The sequence below is a fragment of the Bacillus rossius genome, chromosome 1 (genome assembly GCF_032445375.1).
Source record: "Bacillus rossius redtenbacheri isolate Brsri chromosome 1, Brsri_v3, whole genome shotgun sequence".
NCBI classification, from domain to species: Eukaryota; Metazoa; Arthropoda; class Insecta; order Phasmatodea; family Bacillidae; genus Bacillus; species Bacillus rossius.
The window spans coordinates 362,955,654-362,976,570 of record NC_086330.1 but is presented as its reverse complement, the minus strand read 5'-3'; the positions used below and the strand labels follow the sequence as shown (position 1 = coordinate 362,976,570).

Sequence of the window (20,917 nt, the reverse complement as noted above, 5' to 3'; positions counted from 1 at the left end):
TTATCTCTTTTGGCTCCATCACTTGGAGTTGCATGCCTTCTCTGCCCGAATCTTTGTCCAGGATGCTGGTCACATCCAGGATCCACACGCTTGCGGACGTTAAAACCGATGTCGCCTTGGACGGGCGTTTTGGGGGCCTGCTAGCTGTATCTAGTGGTAGTTCCTGTGTCTGAGGCTTCGAGGATATTGACAACAAAAGACAGGCTCTCCGAGGCCTCGCAGGCCCAGTGACCCCATACATGTGTTTCTCCATTTCCGTCACTAATTCCTCCTCCAGCAGCATTGCCATGTTCAATTATCGCATCCATGTGGTACGTTCCCTCCTGTGCCTCCTGGTGTTGTGTCAACTGTGGGCTCAGTCCCAAGCAGTAGCTCTGCTGCACATCCTTACATACACATGCTCGCTGGTTTGCTACTCCGGTGGTGGCCGATCCGTCAGTGGTGTTATCTACTGGGTGTAGTTTTGCTGGTGGTCGCAGGCCACCTAACTACACACTTGTGTTGAGCATTGACATTCCATAATGGTCTTGACGCTACCCATCAGTACTCCTCTCATCGCACAGGCCGTTATGCATCATCAACACCAGCCCAGAAGCGTGTGCGACGAACGCGCCCGTGCGCGCAGCAGAGTGCCGCTGTGAGCAGTGCGCGAACGCTACGAAGATAGCGCCGCTACCGGCCACGTTGGCCATATCACTCCTCCAGGCTCATGTATTTATTTCCAGTGACAAACTTAAACTTGTATCTTCTTTAAATTGCTTTTGTCATAAACATAGCTTGTTCAACGTGCGACTATGTCGTAAAACTGGCAGCTTCTGTTTTCCCGTGCTCTGCACTTTTTGGCGGGAGTTGGCATCCCCCTCCAGACCGGCGCTGGGAAGGGAGTCAGTCGCCGCCACGAGCTGACATGGGCCGGCAGCTTCCGCGCAACCCGGGAGCAGCTTTTCGCGTGCGACATAGTATTGCTCACCGTGCACACGGGCAGCACGACGACAACCGTGTCATAAGTATATTGTCGGAGTGTTGTGTATTCACTTTAATATTAACGTCAGTGACTTTGTGCCACGCAGGAATGTCCGCCGCGTCACTCGTCGGTAAGGGACCTCCACGAGCAACGGAATCAGTGCCGCCACTGGAAGGGGCCGCGTTAGTGCCGGGACGGAAATCCGAAAACGGTAACGGCCAGGAGTGCGACAGCACCGTGTACCTCGTGCCAGTGAGAATAAACCTCTGTAATTTGTCATGCATTCATTTTTTAAATTTAATACTGTGTCCAAAGTAGTCTGAACGACCGAGGGATTCTTTCAGTCGGCACGCCTCTCCCTCCAGTCATGTGGCCGAACCGAACCCTGAGACCCACACACTTTCTTACGGACTTAATTACTACAGGGAGGCAGATGGAGCGGTGTCAGTCTCATTTGAAATAACAGGCAATGCAATTGCTCGTCAAGAAAAATCTCGTGTTTGTAGGCACAGTAGATGTCAGTTAGCAAGTGGTTACTGCGCAGTATTGGTAACTAAAATTGTCTGTGTTTAATTTTTTTAAATATCAGTGTAATTTTCTATGTTCGATTCAGCCAATATAATGATAATCATGTAATGCAATGTATGGTAGGAGAGTAAAAAAAAGTATTTTAATGTGTAAGGTGTTGTCCACCTTTCGGTATCGAAGTTTCTGTGCATCAAGAGAGTAGACGGAATTTAGACCGACTATAATTTTTTCCAAAAAATGCAGCCAGTTTCTCATTTAGTTCGTGTGTCACTTCCAAATTATTTAGCAGGCTTACCGATTCCAGATTCCATTGGAGGATGGTTCAGATTAGGAGGTGAGATAAATCACAGTATATTAAAAAAATCGAATTAAGTAAACGATTACCTATGTAGTCATGCTTCATGAACCTTGCCCCCCTCATTTACTGTTTTTGACTGAAAGGTACTTAATGATGAATTTTTTTGAAAACTAGAGATTGTATTTGTATAAACAGTTGAAAGTTTTGGTAAGTTGAGGCTCTGCTACCATAAGACGGTGCTTGGTGAACGCTCGTATAAAGGCCCTGCTGCAATTGTACGGTGCCCGTGCGGTGCTAGATTGTTTGATTCGTTACACTTACAGTCGGGCGTTCAGTCGTGGGTGAGGAGCCCTCCCCTTACTCTCTAATCCCCCAGCTTATTCTTCCCCTCAGGTCCCATGCATCTCTAACCATCAACATTCCTTCCTCTAGTCATTTCCACTCTCTCTGTCTGCTATCCCTCTTTCCGTTGGCCTGTATTCCCTCTGGAGATTCCACCATTGATCTCTCTATCTTCTGTGCACTCTAGTTCCCAGCTTTCCTCAGTCCTATCCCTTTATCACCTTAAACAGCCTGACTAACCCTTTCACCCTCTTCCCCTGTAGTGCTTCTAATCATCTCATAGGGACCATGCATTCCCCCCTTCTTGCCCTTCCCTTCTCCTGATCACCCACCTCGCTGCTACAGTAAATGCCAGTGCTTGGACAGTGAGCCACTTCATAATGTAATCAAATAAAAAATTAATGAACATGTACGTGAGAGCATTAGCTTGTTTATGTTCATAAGAACATTTTTAGCTAACTATAACTTGTAAGTCAGCTTGCTGTAACAAGATATTTTTATTTATGTTTTAATATCATAGAAAATTTTTCAGTGCGTGTTTATTGTGTCTGTGCATCAGATAGACATTTCATTTTAGGCATAATTTTGGCATCATAGAACAATGACCAATCACAGGTTACCTGCAGCCCGCTGACTGCCGTCTGATGGCCCGAAAGATAAAAGTTGGTCGTTGCAACCTTAGCTTCGCAGTAGGTCGGAGTGCTGTCAGGTCCAATCAGCTTTCAGAATTGGGAGCAGCATATCCGAGGACTGTCCTATTGTAGCAGGGCAGTATTGCTGCCAGTACGGTGCTGGTACCAAATTGTTTTAATAGATGCCAGTACTTGGGCAGTGAGCCTAGTTCCACTTTCTAATATAGGTAATAGGGTGATTGTATTTATATCTTATTTTTGTCCCTCAGAAAAACAACATAAATTGCAGACATTATAGAAAAAAATGGCACAAAACTGTGCAAACGCAAGCAGTGACCGCACACAATATGACAAGTAAACATTGGTTATGTACTATTCTCATGGAATACTTTTAATACTTTTGTTTTTTGTAAGGCATTATATACATCAATATAAAAATGGATACCTATTACATTAACGAAGACAGATCTCCTGGAATATTTCATTATCACATCTGCGGTTTCCACAGTGCATGAAAGCGTAACAAATGGCAAAAAATAAAATTGAATTTCCCTGTTACAAAATATTAAATTCATAAAAAAGTATTTTAGCTCCAATAACACTGTCAGGATTTACAAATAATAAAAATAATCCACGAAGTAAAGATAAAACACTATATGTATATGCTTGTACTTGAAACAGTATTGAAACTGTTAACAGACATAGCTAACACCACATTCAAATACTAGGTTTCTATTGGTCACATAGAGTATGTAAACACAAGAGTTAAGAATTGCCAAGCTGATATGTACAGTTAGGTTACCTTTCCACACATTTCAGTTCTTTCCTTTGATTTATTTCGTTACAATTCATGCATTTAATCATCGAAATTAATTTCTTTAAAAGTATGTACACTTATTTAGTTAAAAATGGGTTCTTTTGATTCCAATTCATGTATTTTTATTTTATATATTCAATTACATTTAAATTAATTTATTTAAAATGGCATAAAGTGATTTTGTTTGTTGCATTAGGTTTCCAATTCATTTTGGTACATATATGTGAATGTATTTACTTTCCATTTGTTTCGTTTCAGATTATTTTGGTTATTTCACATTAATATGTACAGTTACATCTGTACAGGTCCATGTTCGTATGCGTAACATTGTAGATGCCCCCGTTCGCGAGTTCCATCTCCGTTTATGTAATCTGTCTCCGTTTCCGTGTCATTGTAGAATGGGCTTAATTGTTCAAGCTTTCAAAGCATTGCACTTCTCTTTACTATTCACAGCTCATTTTAGACATTTATAAAATGGCTTTAATATGTATTCCTTTAAATTTTGCCAGCATTAAATAAAATGTCATAAAAGAACAAATAGTGAACATGTTCATTAAAGCAACCACATTCTCAGCCAACTAAAGTTTGTGAATGGGTTTGTTTTACAAGACATATATTTTTTCTGTTTCACATTCAATCAGCTTTCGGAATTGGAAGCGTCATGCCCCAGGAGTGCCCTGTTGTAGGGCCTTTAAGTCATTGCACAAATTCACTTCCTTTCAACTCTCTGGCACATTTTCTGGTAGTCTAAATGAGCTCTCTCTGCCATGTGACAGTAACAAACACCGAACTTGAGTCATCGCCACCCTTTTAGTAATGTTCCAGTAGGTGTATGGTTGTGTGTTTCAAGATGATCTATTATTAGAATTGCTAAAACTCACACCAGTTGGAATTAGCATTGAGGAACAGAATAGCTGCAATTGAATGTGTGTAGGCATTCTGTGCACTGCATTTTGGTTGTGTTTGTAGGCTATTGTTTTATGTCGCACTGTTATGCACTGAGTAATTTACAACTCGATACCATAATATTGATGTCGCCAACGTGGCGACGCTCACATCATTACTACCCCTACATAGTTGCGGGAATACGTAGTTTTGCGCTTGCTTTGCCCAAAGTATGTATCATTGGCCAACTTCAACGACATCCTATCTTTCCCTTTATTTTATTTTAATTTTTTTAATTGTTCGTTATTGCCTATCCAGGTAATCTCCAAATTGATTTTACTGTTTAAAATCACAAACACATTCAGCTGCTTACTTTATTTGAAGATTTTACGTTAAAATACAATTGGATAGGTTACACAGAACAATTGCGTTCGGGAATGATGTTTATCAAAGTTTTATTTATATTCTCAAAATCAAATGTATTTTGGTAATTCTGCAGCTTTGCGTCACAAACACAACCAATTTATTTCTTTATTTTAATATTGTATTTTTTACAAAATTACTGGATATGCGGTAAGGAACAGTTACTTTTTTTTTAGACAAAAAAAAAGCTACGCACTGCTTACTGATATTGAGATGTCAACTTGACCCCACAGAGGTTTAGGGCAACTTGAGGGACCTCCAAGAATATTGTGCGTCCCGAACCACTTGTGTCCTGACTCAGTGCTTGTGAATTTGTCATCCTGGGGTGTCGGGGACTGCACTGTGGGGTGGGGTTATTCAGTAAGGTTTCCCTGCCGATGCTTTGCGATGCCAGTGAAACGTTCACAAGTGTGCAAGTGTGTTTGTGTGGTGTTCCTGCCCGCGAAGAGACGTTGCCTTTCTCTTCCAGTGAAGGACTGGCTGTCTCTGGTGCCCTTCACCGCAGCTGTGGCCGGGCTCACGTACATGTCGTACAGAGCGTTCTGCCCTGCGTTCCTGGCCAAGGTAACCTTCGCTTGTTTCGATCCCGCCTGCCTTGGCACATGCGGCTTGCAAACGGCTCAAGTTCGTTTTTAAACTGTATTTTTATAAGAGTGAAAATTGTTTAAACGTGAGTTTCAGAACAATTTTTAATAATGAAACATCTGGTGAAGATTCTTAAAAACATTCAAGGGACTTGCAATACACCTGTAATGTTCATTTCTTCGCCACATAATGTTATTGGTCATCACTCATATCTCATAGTTGTCCTATGCACAATGTAAAGACTGTGCACCAGTTTACAGCCTATCACATAGAGGCAGTACCTATCGTGCTAAAAGCACCAGCGATCATCGCTCTTTATCCTCCCGCCTCACGAACACAAATACACCCCAGACTAGGCGGACCCCTTAAGAGTGAAAACAGATTAAATTTGTGTTTGCCATGCCCATGCAGAAAAAGCTATTGTATTAGGCCATGTAAAGTTGCAGGAATTGAGCGATTAAGTTATTACTTAAACACTGGGTATGTGACTGATTTTTTTTTTACATAAGCCCTGTGACAGTCTGTATTATGTTCAAATGATTGAAAACTTTTCTACAGATTTTGAGCTATTTTTTGTGGAGAGGTTAAAATTTGAATACAATGTGTGTGAGTTTATATAAATTTCCATTTAAAATTTTAATTACATACTTTACTTAGAGGATTTTGCATGCAATAACTTTATTTCCTCATTTAAATATATTTTCATTGAATATGTGTGTAATTAATTTTATTACATATTTCATAAGTTACTTAAACCAGCATGGGTTATTTTCTGGAGTCATGATTTCTTGCAGTGTTCAGAAATTGATATGACATTGACCTTTGTATGATTCCACTCCTTGTAGCATGTGCTGATAACACACTCGTAACACTCTTAATTTATCTAATGTATTATCTGTTTGAAATAGCCTTGGTTCCATTCTCTGTCAACATGTTTAGCCTTGGGTAAATACTGGTGTGTGCTCCATCGTTTCGCAGTTTGAAATCGTGCAGATAGGGTTAATTGGTGGTGGAGTAAACTGGGGATAAAATTTTCACTGTTTTATGTCACTTAGATTATACTTTAAAATGGTTAAAATATTGCCAAATGTATTAGCAACATTTTGGTAGATTTTTAAGTTACCTAAGTAATATAAAATTGTGGAAAAAGGTTTTGAAACTTTTACCGGGCTGATTTACCCCCAGGGTTGCCAACCATCCCGTATTGTACGGGATTTCCCGTATCTGTGACTAAAAGAATTATCCCGTACGTAGGCAGGACGGGACGTGATATTTCCCGTATCTTATTTAAAGTTCTATTCACACACCTGCATAAAATTGAAAAAGTATTTTCCCACCTGCGCCGCACCGCCTGTTATATGTATTGCGACATTGCGAGGCTCCGTTTACTCTGCAGTTCACTGGCCACCAAATAGTTCATGTTGACGCCGACAGGTGGCATCACTCGTCCGCGCTTAGTCTGTTATGTTTATGTTGATATTGTGTTGAGTTGAAAACTGATAAAGTTGAGTAAATCGGGTAAAGTTGAGTTGAAAAAAATGTGCGATTCGCCACCGCGAAAAAAGAAACTGCTGTGCGTTTATTTAGTTTGATGGGAACATAACTATAAGTGGCTAATATGTAATGATAATAGTTACAAAGCCAAATGTGTTCTTTGCAAAAGAGAGTTTTCAATAGCACATGGCGGCGAAAACGATGTAACACAGCATGCTTCAACATTGTTACATAGAAACACGGTTCAACAAGCAAATGCGAGTGAAAAAACTAAGATAAACAGTTATTTAGTAAAACAAGGCACTAGCGATCAAAATTCTGTTGTAGCATCTGAACTAGCTCTATGTTATCAATATACGAAGCATGGTTTAAGTTATAACAATTTTGATTGTAATACAAAATTTTACGGCATTTTGTTAAGTTTTTTTGTGAAACACAGTTTTTTTGTGTCTTGCATGTTGTATATTGTGTACTGTATACCCAAGATGACATTTAATTTAAAGTTGGGTTTGTTTGGTGAAATGAAAAATGAGAAAATATATCTTAGGCATACATTTATTAAATATATATTTTTTTAAGTTGCTTGTTATGGTGTCCCTAGTGGGGGCGGGGGAAGGGCTAAGTGGCTTTAGCAACCTCCCCTTGCAGCATTTTTTTCCTGATCACATTTTGCATTGGAGAGAGTTGAAGTTAGTTTACCAATGTTCAATATCATATGAGTTGTCTGAAATTTTTATACTTTGTTAACTAAAAATATCTTTATATATTAAATTCATTACTTAAAAAAATTATTTGTCCAATACAAAAAAATTTAATAATTCAACAAGGTGCATAATTTATTTTCAGATACAAAACTGCTAAAATAGCACCAATTTGCATCTAAAAATTCAAATTTATCCGGGGCAGGGTCCCCGGACCCCCTGCTCTATTAGGTGGGGTTCAGTGTCCCTTATGGTCAGGGTGAAATAGTTGGTAACCCTATTTACCCCACTATTTTACCATTATAGGTAGCCAACATATTGCTTCATTAAAATAAATATAAGTGATCAGATATCTTTTCAAAAATCATTTGAAAAACTTTGTGCTATAGTTATAGAGTGATAATTATTGTTAGTTATAGGGTCTTGCGCTAAAAGGTTACCGATTATATAGTCAGTTTTAACTATATGAATGGTAGGTCATGCCTAATACTATTTAACATGTGGCTGTTATAGCACATAAGAGGTAACTTATGAGACATAGCAAACTAGCAAGTATCACATAAGGGTTAAAAAAAATTAGCTTTAAATTCATAAAAAGAAGGGACTAAAAATATTGATTGAGCATTAGTAATTTTTTTTTTATTGTGTTGATCTGTGTATGTGTCAAGCCATAGTGAGATTAGCCATAGTGAGTCATAGTGAGATTAAATTCCTATTAAATGATAGAATATTGGGAAAATGTAAACAAATTTAAAATGAAAAAAAAAATTACTAAGTGTGTACATAAATTTTGTGGAATTAGATTGGTGGTATATCTTTTCATTGCAAATTAAAATAAACTAGTAACAGTCCTTAAATCTTTGCAGGAATTAAAACTGTTTGTAAAATGCTTAAAATTCTTTGAAGTTAGTGCTGTTACCATTCTGCAACTAAGTGTGTTATCTGCACTTGTGGTTGGATAGTAACATTAGCCTTGTTGGTATGGGCTGCACACACCTTTTACAACTTATAAAGTAAACAGAAACCAGACTTTTCTTATTCTCATTCTTGTTACCAGAATTACTACTACTAAAGTTAGTACAGACAAGAGCGTATACAGAATTTATTCCGTGCCAGGGGGGGGGGGGGGGAGATTGAGACCACTTTGTCTGCTGTTTGCTTTCTAAATTCTTTCTTTATGTTAGTGGGAATAAAACATTTTTAAGGATTTCAAGGGTAGATATCCCCTCCCCCTTTAGTCGACCCTGGTTCAGCTAAATAGTTCTAAGGTGGGCCTATCGACAACCTGGATGCTGGCTTGGGAGGTTATGTGAAAGGTATGAATGGTTGGAACTAGAATTTCGAACATCAGGTATTGTAATGTAACATTTAACTTGGGTTGTGACGAAACAAAATACGTGTTCGCAAATAATTGTGTGATAGCTACGATGCTTAGGTAAAAATATTACTCATTACAAATTTAAATAGACAAAATCATGTTAAGCATTAAGGGCTCCGCCTACCCGGACACACATACGGTGAGCAGAGCTTCAGGAAAAACAACACAATTTCAAAACTACTCAAGATATCAGAGTGGGGTCTGCTTACGAAAAGCATTTAAGAGTTCGTTGAGGGCCAAAAAGTACTTTTGATTTCGGATTAAGTTTTTGAACTGTATTTTTAGAAGAGTTAAAATGGCTAAAACGCGTGTTTTCAGAGTAATTTTTAGGCGTAAAACAACCAGTACAGATTCTTGAAACCACTTAAGGGACTTGCATTACACCTTTATCTTAATTTCTCCGTCATATAATGTTACCTTCACCGATCAAATTTCAAAGTTTTCCTGCGACGACGAGAAGACTGTGCGCAAGTTCAGAGCCTTGCGCTTAGAGGCTATACCGCGCTAGAAATACCAGCGAGCGTCATGCTTATCATCCCGCATCACTGACACACATACACACCTGACGAGGCGGGCCCCTTAAAGGTAACTTTTCATTTCACAAATTAAAATGAAGGTAGCACCTATTTATATCTTACAAAGAGATATTTTAATTAAAATTATAGATTCGTTTCAGGATGTCTACAGCTCCGAAAGTAATGAAAATTTTCCAAAGTAAACAGTAATGGTTGTGTTGTGAAAGTTATGAAACTTCTATTTTCTGAAACATTTTGCTAACTTGCATTTTATTTTTCTTTTCTTTTAGGCTTCACTTCAGTTTATAGTTGCACATCAAATAAATTGACATATTCCTGCAAATAGTTCTATTTTATTTATCATTTGCTCATATTTAATTTTACTTTTTTTATGTAATATATACAGTAGAGCACCCCTCAACCAGCCAGAATCATTGGGGGGAGGTCTATTCCGGTTATGGGAAAATTCTTGGTAAGGGGAGTTGCGATAGGGCCGGCCTCCGGGCCGGTTGAATTACCTTCATTCAAGCAAGCTGGCAGGCACGTGTTTCTTATCTCTGTGGGTGGGTGGGTGCGTGCGTGAGCGAAGAGGATGAAGAAGAAGGTTCGGGGGAGGTAGTAGGACTACAGCTGCAGTGTTGTGTTATTCCTGTGTTGACGTGCTAGTGATTCACACTTCCTGGAGAGTGTTTAGTCAATGCAACGCACAGTTTACATTTCACATACACAAGAATAACACTTCAAGCATCTCGTTTAAAAACACAGAGATAGAGAAATACAGGTAAATGTAGACTGTTTAACCATATATTAACGTATAGTAAATATGTACATAATACATATTTGTACACTAAATTATTGTCTACAAACTGAAAGCATCACACGTTGGAAGTAAATGTTACTAGCTATCACGTGTGTCAGCATGTGTAGTGGGAGTCGGTGTACATACTCTCGGGCCGGCCTGAATTTTCCGTTTACTTGACATAGTGAAACAATAAAACTACTTATAGCATAAACATCTTTATAGTAATTCACGTCCGACGCGAAAACCAGCGGTGTATTTACGCAATGCGCGGGAAAGACTGGCTATAATTAGCTCTCTGACAGACGTGCGCGCGCGCGCCTACAAGACATGTACAGTCAGGCAAAAGCAAAAACGCCTCGTTCCAGTGCGGAAATGTTTTGGAGATGTTTTGTTATGTTTCAATTTTGTTTTGGAAAATTAGTTCCGGATATAGGGAGTTCCGTTTGTGGGAATTACGGTTGAGGGGTGCTCTACTGTAGTAATCACCCTGTAATATAAAGTAATCACCCTGTAATATGATATTGTTCTTAGAAAATTTAAATAAAAGGTCCTGTAAGAGATTCACCAGTTATTTGTAGACATCCTGGTTTTACCTACACATTCTGATGGTCGTTTCTACATCTTTTGTATTTTCTACACCCACAACATTTTTCGCTTTGCAGCCACAGCATGTTTGGGTACAGAAGTTGCAAAAGATACAGCTAACGCGAACAAAGTAGTACTTACTTGAAACAGGTAGGACAATAAGTGTTAGTGTCTGTGGTGTGTAACCTTCTCACATTCAATAATTGTTAAATGTGTTGACGATGCTTTTGAACCAAATTTGCAGAATATCCACTCAAAGTACTTGCTACTTGTAAGTGGCATGAAAAAAATTAGTTGAAGGATTTAGGAACATGATTTAGGCCTGACCTTTATTACAAATTGTAAACCTAATGCAAGGCCCAAGCTACAATCTGAAAAATATTAAAATATAAGAATCTCTCCCAAATCCTACATGTTATAAGTTGTAGATATTGTGTTTATGTGAGGTTGAATTACACATCACTAATTAGCTTTCTCCAATTTATAGCGCCCAATCAATCCAAACATAAGGAAGGACAGTAAAAAGGTGGTTGACTTCATTGAAATTGAAGACATAGCGGAGAAAGCATCTTTGTGTCGTTGCTGGTTAAGTAAGAAGGTAAGTTTAAAAGTCTCATTGATCTTGGGTGTTATTGAATCACATTTTTATGTTAATTTTGTTTGCATGATTTGAGCTATTGTTAACAAGCAATTATTGACAATGTTCAGAGCCTGTTATGTAAATAATGGTTTGGTTTTTAATTTTTCCCAGTTTGGTATTTAATTCTCTTCTAACTGGCATGCATGTAGTTTTGATAAACAATTTTATTTCTTAGCATAGTGTAGACTTGTGTTGAGTTATTTTTTATTTTAAATTCATTGCGTTTGCTACACCTGTCCCTCAGTTAGCACGAAATCTTGGCAGGTAAAAAAAAGTGCATGATGCCACAAAGTCTGTTCAACTTCTGTATCTGTGGGATACAGTTAACCAAACAAGGGGGGAAGAGATGTGCGCGCAGGTTTGTCTATGCTATCGGTTGTTGTACAAACATCAGCTATGACAAGTTAAATTGCAGCTATGGGGTGTAAAGGACCAAATGTGTATGCCACCGTGCCGTACCGTTGTCGTCTGGCCACAAACCGGCCCGTGAACTCAGTCTAGCCAGTGGCAGGGAATCCACTCAAACAAAAGCAACGTATGCCCATTCAGCTGCCGGTAACTGTACGTGCTTGATCACTCATAATGCATCGTGTTCAAGTATTTGAGACAAAACTAGAAGTATTACTCCGCGTAGATTGTCATGAAGGCCACGCTTATGTTGATTACACTTTAGTTTTAAGCAATTCAACTGTGCGCACAATCATACGAAGTAACATCTCTTTCCAAAAATTTATATAAGTCTGATGCTGTTTGTACTAGCAGGAATATATTTGACAGATACTGGAACAGAAATGAACAGATAATTCATGTGGAAAAGGTAGTTAAATGAATGTTGTAATGAAAAAAAAATTGGTTTGACAGGATTGGTGTGAACCAGGGGGTGATACATGAATAAGTACTTTCATTTTTGAAAAATTAAATTATAAATATCTTTACAGTAATATCGGTTTCACTCTCAGTAAAGGATGGTTTGGAAAAGTACGCGACGTGAGTTGAAGGTCACGCCTAGGCGGGCAAGTCAGCCAACCGACTGACGATAAAATACATAACCACGTATCTCCCATTACGCAGTGTCGTATTTGTCGTACAAAGTGCCATGGGAGGCATATAAAGATTAATGGTGTGACATATTTATAGTTGAGTGTTATTCAACGCATTTATATTACATAAAGTATATATTCCTACACAACTTTGGAACACATTAAATAAATTAGCCTTGCTATTTATGGAAACTAATGCTTTAGAATACACAATTTCGAATAACACAAGCATTTTTAAGAACGACTTAGTCGTGTTAAGTGAGGGATAGGTGTATATTGAAAATGGTTGAATTCACTTGCAATTTTTTTCAGCAATTTTTGAGTTTAAAATTAATGTATTGCTGTAAAACTTAATTTTATAATCATTTACAAAATCCATAAACATTTTACATTCAATTATTGAAGTATTGGTTCTACTTAGAGGATTTTTAGTTTTTATTACTGTATTTAATAATATTTCACGGATTATTTGCATTTATTTCTGTTTGTCATGTATTTATTTACAGTTTTATCAGTGATCCCAGTATAATTTAAATGTTTTAGCTTTTAGTTTTAATGCTATATTTCATTATTTTTTTCCATGGTTTTTTACTTTCCAATTGCTAGTTACAATATTTTTTGACGATAGATTTTATTAGGTTCTTCAATTGTTTTTCATATGTAATTAATACCATCAGTTTTATCACATTTTGGGCAGGCAAGGTTGTGTTCTAGACTCTCCAGTTGTAACATATTTTAATTTGGCTGCACACGTAGAGGTGTTTTGTTAGTTTGCTCACTTGATTGGTGTAGGAAAGGAGGAGTTGAGTGTAGAGAAAGAGGGTTCACGTGGAAGCATTCTGTCTCCGACACGTCACGATGGAAGATTGCTGTCGTGCGCCATATTATTTTGCAGAGATTCGTCCTACTACAGGTCTGCTTGAGCTAAGAATCCTGTCAATCCTACGGTCAAAATTCAAGAGTTCATCAATGTATTTTCTGCTGCATCAGTCGCTTTATTGAGAACATATGACGAGGTGACGCCATTGGCCGTAAGTCGTTCCTACTGGTTCCAGCTGAATTTGGTAACATCTTTCCAACTTTCCTGTGTCATCTATCCTACAAAACTATCCTCATGAAAATCTGTTTGATTTTGACTGATTTTTCAAATTTCATCTGTTTGATATTGCTGCATCATTGAAGATCTTGAGATAACAATTTCTGACACTACCAGGGAATAACCGGAGCAGTATCATTTTGATTTCGTTGTGTGTGAGGACTCGAAACATTTCATAACATTTTGCTATTCCAGAGCTCAATTCATAGTTCCCATAGGAACAAATACTATTAGTCAAAGCAATATGGCGAATGGGGTTGAGTGTAATTAAATTTTATTTCACACCATTTTATTATTGAAGTTAAACTTTTTAAGGCTTGGTAAGAGTAAAAGTTTAGTAATCAGCTAAATGTGTGCTCACCATGAAACGTAAAATGTGTATTATTTTGAAAGGAACGACAAGTACATAGTTAATTTAACAAAAAAAAATATTGGCCCAGAAAATTGTGTGGGAACATTCACAGCCAAGATGACACGCACCACTTTGTTCTCTTTAATATGACCTTTTTTGAGCTATCGATTCCGTTTGATGTTAATGATGTGCTTTATTTAATCATGCCAAGAAGTATAACTGCTAATGTATGTACGTTAGTACATACTTTTTTTTTTGTTCTCAGCCTCTCAGTTTATCTGGTGTCCATGCATATTGGTGTGTTCACTTTGGAATTGAACATAATTATGTGTGTCTACTATTATTCTTGCCATAGAATAATCTGCTACTTAGGGGAGTGTTACGCAAATCATTCTATCCTCCGGAGAAAGAAGTCTACTAGAGTTTCATATAATTCAGTTATGGATACAAAAGTCAGTGTGACTTTGGGGATGTCTGTTTAGACAAACGGTAAAGGAATACTCAACTCACTTCTCGGAATTGGCTGGCCAGCGCGCTTTATTTTTTTTAAGGGGTGAACACCTTAAAAGGTATTCTACTAATACACAGAGTCTCATCCCAAAGTCTCATTCCCTTGTGAGAGAGAAATGCCATTGTATGTTAGCGGGGAGGGGTGGAGAAGAAATTGCATGAGTTGGAGTTGGCTGATCACTAAAAAAAAAACCGTCATACAGAAGTTCAGAGAGTATGTAGACACTTCCTCTCACCTCTTCTATTCCTTGTCCTCTATCCTCTTCTTCCCTTTCGCATCTCCCTCTTGCTGTCTGCAAACTGCTCAGTCGCTTTGCTGTTTGGTGGTGTCTGACCAGATCGCTCATTGGTAGCTGTTGGTAGGGCACAGTGATGCATACAACGTGATGTGTGAGAAGACAAGCAGCTCTTCAGCATTGGCAACAACACAGTTCTTGTCTCCTTCGGTTTTGCACAGAGGCTTAAGGCAAGTTATGCCAAGTTCTGACACGTCAATGCCAACTCAGTGCTTATAAACATGAGTCATTCTTGGGTGCTGGGATTGAACCCGCGACCCATGAACGCCGAGGCTCCACGCTCAGTTTGGCGTCTGGTAACCACACAACGGTTATCAAAGAGGGATTCTTGGAATAGCCTGCATACTGTGGTGTTGCGACAGCAAGTGTTTGGTAACGGATGCACGTAATCCATGTTTCTAGTGGCCGTACTGCGACGGGGCTCACGGCCGCCACAATAGGCGGACCGGAGACAATACTGGGCCGGTCGTGGTTAGGCACAAGCCAGCCCCAGAGAAGTGAACACTTTCCAGTTACCGCTGCGACGCTCGATTACTGTTCCTTGGTTTGGGTGTCCAAAATACATTGCCACTGTTAATCATACAGCTAGTAGATAGAACAAGGGAATTGTAACGTAATATAGCAAAGTACAGTACGACCTCGGTTAACCGGACGAAAGGGTGGAAGCCATTTCAAATAACAAATTTTTTTTGGTGAAGCTAAAATCTAATTCTGAAATGTTTTGAAGGTCAAACAAATTCAAAAATCTCTTTGTAGACTACAATTATGTTCTTTATTAAAGTTAAAAATGCATTTCACTGTACATTTTATACTTAGAATGAATTACTCATTCACAAAATTTTTGTTTGTTTGTTGCTTGCATCCCTTGCAACGTTTTTGAGCAACTATGTCGCACTCTCTCACCTTTGTGATTATTCCAGGAAAGTACAGTGTGTGTTTTTTTTCTTTTTTTTCTTTTTATGGAGGTATTTCAGATAACTAGGGTTTATGTTAATTTCAGTTTGGTTAACCATGTTTTACTGTACATAGTTTAGTTTGGAGCATGTGTTTGTAATTTTGCTGTTTTCTTTTCTTTGTCATCTTGTTAGTTTTTGAATTTATTAAAAATAGTTTTTTTTTTTTTTTTTTACATTTTTGGAATTGCATGGATTTTGTGTGGTTGGTTTGTTATTTTGAATGTTTAATGATTTGTCACCTGGATGAATCAGGGTTAATTTTTGATGTAAAGCTTTTGCTGGTCAAGAAGGCCAAAGAAGTGTTGCTGTGATATTGATGGTGTTTTGCTTTGTTGGTTTAAGTATTTTGTAGGTACATATGTAATTGGTTTGAAAGGACTTTTGTGTTGAAGCAGTGTTTTTTTGATAGTGGAGGTCATAAGTTGATGGTAGTTCTACATGATATGTTATCTGTTGATGTAATTTGTGTTTGCCTTTTGTGTACTGGCATAAAATAGTTTTTGCTATGAATCCATGTAATGAGCTATGCAAGTTAAAGCTGGTGGATCTTTAGTGCTGCTACCAGTGGCGCAGCGTGCCATCTCGGCGCCTGGGGCGGGAGACCCATTTTGCCGCCCCCATTCTATAGGTGCTTAATTAAAATTAGTGATTTCGCAGTTTTTCTTTTAAATAAATATTAACAAATAGTTGGTGCGCAAAATGTTAGATAAAAATGTAACATCATAGTGTGTCTGACACATGTAATGAATGAATCATAGATCAGATCTCAACCCGCTTCACCGGCGACCCGCCCCCGCGGGCTGCCGCCCGGGGCGGGCCGCCCCCTCCGCCCCACCCACGCTACGCCACTGCCTGCTACTATGTATAGTGATTTCATAACTTATAAAAAATGGATATTTTCGACATTAAACTATATCAATGGTGGTTCAGTATTAATTTATATTAAATGAAAGAATAAAAAGAAAAAAAAAGTGAATTTATTTAGAAAATTTTGTTGTGTGTGATAACCTTTAAACCCATGCTTATTCCTATGAATTATTTGTGTACAGTAGTGTTGATATGACAAAAATGGGTACTTCGCAAGGACTGAATTCATCCTATCTCTAAATTCATAGTCAAATGAGTGCCAAATTAGTCACTGTATACACTTTTACGAACACCTTTGCAGATTTGCACCTTTACAGTTATCTTTATTCACATTCATACACCTGGCGTTATTATGGATTTAGTGTCGTTGCATCTAAATTTGCATAATATAAGTTTGAATGGATCTTCTAGATAGTGCTAAAGTTTTTTACATTTGTATATTGCAATAGCAAGTTGTTTTACAATTGTTCCATCTCCTCCATGTAAATTTGTAACAGAAAAAAAAAGTACTTTCATATCATCAATATTAATCAGAAGGTGAATTGGCAGGGTAGTTGTTTCAAGTCTTTGATTGTAATTAGTGAAACTTAAAAAAATTTAATTGTAAGAAATGTCAAACCTCTACATGTTCTCTCAATATGAAATATTTGTAAAATAGCTATATATGTATGAACATATTTCTTCCATGCTCTTTGAATTAGATTTTGTAGCACTAAAATTCAATACATACTTGAACAATTTCCTAAAGTTCCTTCTTTTTTTTTCATCTTCACTTGTCAGACTTCTTCACCTTCACTTTAAAACAGCCAAATACACAGTGTAATGGCCTCATAGTTGGTTGTGGCATGGGGTTATGTAATAATTTCAGATGCAATAAGTGCCAATTGGAACCCTGTTTTAATAGGGATAAGATTATAGGATGAAATGCGATAAAACAGAAATAACACCAAAAAACACTTTAAACACCGCGTAACACCAAAATGCAAGTTATATCATGTAATTAAGTAGCATTTAACTAAAACTTAGTTAAAATCATTAAAAAAAGTAACATTTTAATATTTTAATGTTTTAAATTGTACCAAAGTGCATGGATCAGAAAAATTAATCAAATAATTTTTATATTTCTGAATGTATCTATTTCATATCAATGTATTATAAATTATTTTATCTTAAAAATGCAGCATATAAATTTTACCTCTATTTTGGTAGAGTAAGTATTATCAAATTAGCTTTTTTAAAAACTAAAAACGATAACACTGAAATCCTCGTTTTAAAAACAAAATTGTACTAAAAATAAAACACTAAAATCTTGTCTATGTATTAAATATATTTCAATAGAGTAAGAAAGCTTTGGCTCTACCTTTATTGGTGACTTTAAGTAAATAAATTTTCACATGCACTAATTATTTTGACCTTAAATTTCCAGCAGCATTTTGTTTGATTTTTCATGCCACACTTTAGTTTTTTTTTTTTTCCTCACATTATATATAAATAGTTGGAAACCAACCACTTAAATCATATGTGAAATAACGGGTGTATAACTTTTTTTACTTCAAAATGGACATATCCTTGCGATTAGTAGATCTTTTTCATATTATAGTTAGTTTTGCTTTATATCACTTCAGTGACAGTGATTAAAATAGTTGTAAGAAAATTGTATTAAAAAATTATTGAAATTAGTTCACCGGGTTCTTGTTATACACACAAAATGTTCCATAAAGAAAAAAAATACTCATTTTTATCAAGTTAAATATTCTATGATCATTCAGCATGCTTTTCTTATAGCATGCGTCCTTATACCTAATAACCACAATGTTCAGTCCATTTTTGTTTTCTTGAAAACTTTCTCATTTGCATGTAAGTGTAACCCAATGCCTCACAAACCTTTTATCTGTTCAGTCAGTTGACAGGTGAGGGGACATTGCAATGTTCAGAGGATGTAAACTAAATCACAAGCCGTGTCTGCTGTGGTACTGCTTAAACATAGAGCAATTTTATTGTTTGAAACTGTGTGAGCTTACGTATTGACATCTGCAGATCAACGGAAGTAACTTACTCCTTTGGTGGTAGCTGATATGTTCTAAAATGGAGAGGTAACTGTATCTTATCTGCTGGTATGTTTATTGTATAGAAGAGTAAATCGGTACATGTCATAATGGTGCGGGAAGTACCAAGTAAGAACTATGTTTATTAGTCAAACAGTAGTAAGTTTTATTTTATTATTCTTGAAATGGCGTTCATATTAATTTTTCTAAATCTAACCTTTTTTTCCACACACACGTATGTAGGTATCGGTTCTTTCTTCTTGATAGTCTCTTATTAGAATTGTGATACCTAATATGTTTACTGTAGTGTAATTTTGACACATTATAAGTTTTTAATAGCCTTTCAATTTTCTTGATTTAGCATTACAAAACATGCAAAAGAAAGTAACCTTTGTTATATTATTTTTCTGGTATTGATATTATTAAAATAGTTTAACAGACTTGTAAGCCTTAATAAATTTGTGAATTTGTGGTGTAGGTTACTATTTTTGTGTTTTAGTTATTATTTTAATTTGCTTTTGGCAGTGCAGTAAATACGTACTTGTTGATGCTAAGTAGTGCAAGTGGTTGTTGCATCAATGTGAGTAGTTAGTTATTCAAGATGTCTACAGGTGACGAAAAGATATCAAAACTGCAGGATGACTAGTCATGAAGTTTGCAGAAAAAAAGGGCCAGAAATAATCAGTAATGGTTTTGGGAATCTAAACATAATTTTCCGCAGCCTTATGCTAGTATTCTCGTTTTTCGATTCCTCATTTCTATTTTTGGCCACACATCTTAAATATGATTCGTTGGAGATTGTCCACTTAAATAGTGTGGAATTTATCTCTGAAGTGTTTTTGAAATTGGTTCACCTAATTTTTGTAGACGTGCTGTTGTAACTTTTCTGCAGAGATGACAATTGAGTGTGTACGGTCGCGAAATTTAGATCTGTTTGTTTCCAGTTTCCGTACTGTGACGGCACCCACAATGCCCACAACGAAGAGACAGGAGACAATGTTGGGCCGGCTGTGGTCAAGCACAAATAGCCTTTGCACGAATGTAAAAATAAGAAACTGGTTTGCGTGCAAGGTATCAGCTGATTGGAGCTAGCATATTTTTTCATATCCTCAATAGACTGTTTTAATTGGTTGTGTTATGGGCAGTATAAATTCTAGAAAATATTTTATGTTCATTTTTGTAGGTGTATGTACATATTTGTTACGTGTTATTTGAATAAGCTTTCCTTGTTGAATTTTTTTTTGTAAATACTTATAACCTCTATATAATAAACAGTATTAACACATTTTGTGGTATATAATGCCTTAATATTTGTGACATCTGTTTGTAGTATAGTTTTTTAAACTTTGTTGAAACTCTTAGTTATTGTAACTGTATAATTTGATTCTTGAGTGTCGTTCCATGGGATTAAGTAAGACACTTTTTGAACAAATTATAAACCTCTTTGAACACAGTTAAAATTCGTTATAATACAATGAAGCCTTGCAAATAACACACAAGGGCTAAAATTAGTAATGTAAATGTTCACTGAAAAAAATGTGTATTAAACATATAACTTCTTAACTCTTTTAAATGTTTTGTTAGATAAGACTGTGCACCAGTTCACAGCCTTGCGCTTAGAGAAGACACCGCAAGACTGTGCACCAGTTCACAGCCTTGCGCTGAGAGAAGGCACCGCAAGACTGTGCACCAGTTCACAGCCTTGCGCTTAGAGATGCAACCGTGCTAGAAGCACCAGCAAGCAACACGCTTATCCCCTTAAGGGATGGTGGCAGAAGGGTTAGTGTTGTTTCTTAGGTTCCTGTTCAATTTTTAAGTTCTACATATAGATTAGCAAGGCCAGTGAATGTAAAATTAAAAAAAAACTAGGCGTGAGTGAATCACAAGGAAGTTATTCTTCTTAAAGGCTTGTCTCACACACCATGTTGATTTTTCCATTCATGTTAGTTACAAACAAAAAATTTATTTGAAAAATATGTATTCCCACTGTGCGTGAAGAACAGGCTTGTCTTCTGGGATCAGAAGAAGTTGATGACTTACCGTGGGGAAAAAATCACTAAAAGTGACTGGAGATTGGTGGGCTTGTGGCCGTTGCTGCAGATTGTCACTGTTGTAAAATATGGCCACAGATATTGAGCGCAACCGAGTTCTGAAACGCAGCACCAT

At 37.1% G+C, this 20,917-nt stretch overlaps 1 protein-coding gene across 2 annotated transcripts; it reads left to right on the top strand.

Moving 5' to 3' along the window:
• Positions 1-1,474: 1,474 nt before the first annotated feature.
• LOC134528330 (CDGSH iron-sulfur domain-containing protein 2 homolog) lies at positions 1,475-20,288 on the top strand. 2 transcript variants are annotated; one of them, XM_063361866.1, is made up of 4 exons: positions 1,475-1,826; positions 5,359-5,453; positions 11,437-11,547; positions 15,286-16,819. In XM_063361866.1, the coding sequence occupies exons 1-4, from the start codon at positions 1,730-1,732 to the stop codon at positions 15,382-15,384; spliced, it is 402 nt and encodes a 133-aa protein (XP_063217936.1). In that variant the 5' UTR covers positions 1,475-1,729; the 3' UTR covers positions 15,385-16,819. The 2 variants fall into 2 exon arrangements, with proteins under 2 accessions (XP_063217936.1, XP_063217937.1); XM_063361867.1 differs by lacking the exon at positions 15,286-16,819 and adding an exon at positions 19,696-20,288 and having other exon boundaries at positions 1,525-1,826.
• The last annotated feature ends 629 nt before the right edge of the window (positions 20,289-20,917 follow it).

Excerpts from the sequence above, each read along its gene's own strand:
- LOC134528330 (XM_063361866.1), top strand. The coding sequence starts at position 1,730 with ATGCAGCCAGTTTCTCATTTAGTTCGTGTGTCACTTCCAAATTATTTA. Across the intron at positions 1,827-5,358 it reads AGGATGGTTCAGATTAGGAG|TGAAGGACTGGCTGTCTCTG; the intron begins GTGAGATAAATC and ends TTTCTCTTCCAG. Across the intron at positions 5,454-11,436 it reads GCCCTGCGTTCCTGGCCAAG|CGCCCAATCAATCCAAACAT; the intron begins GTAACCTTCGCT and ends TCCAATTTATAG.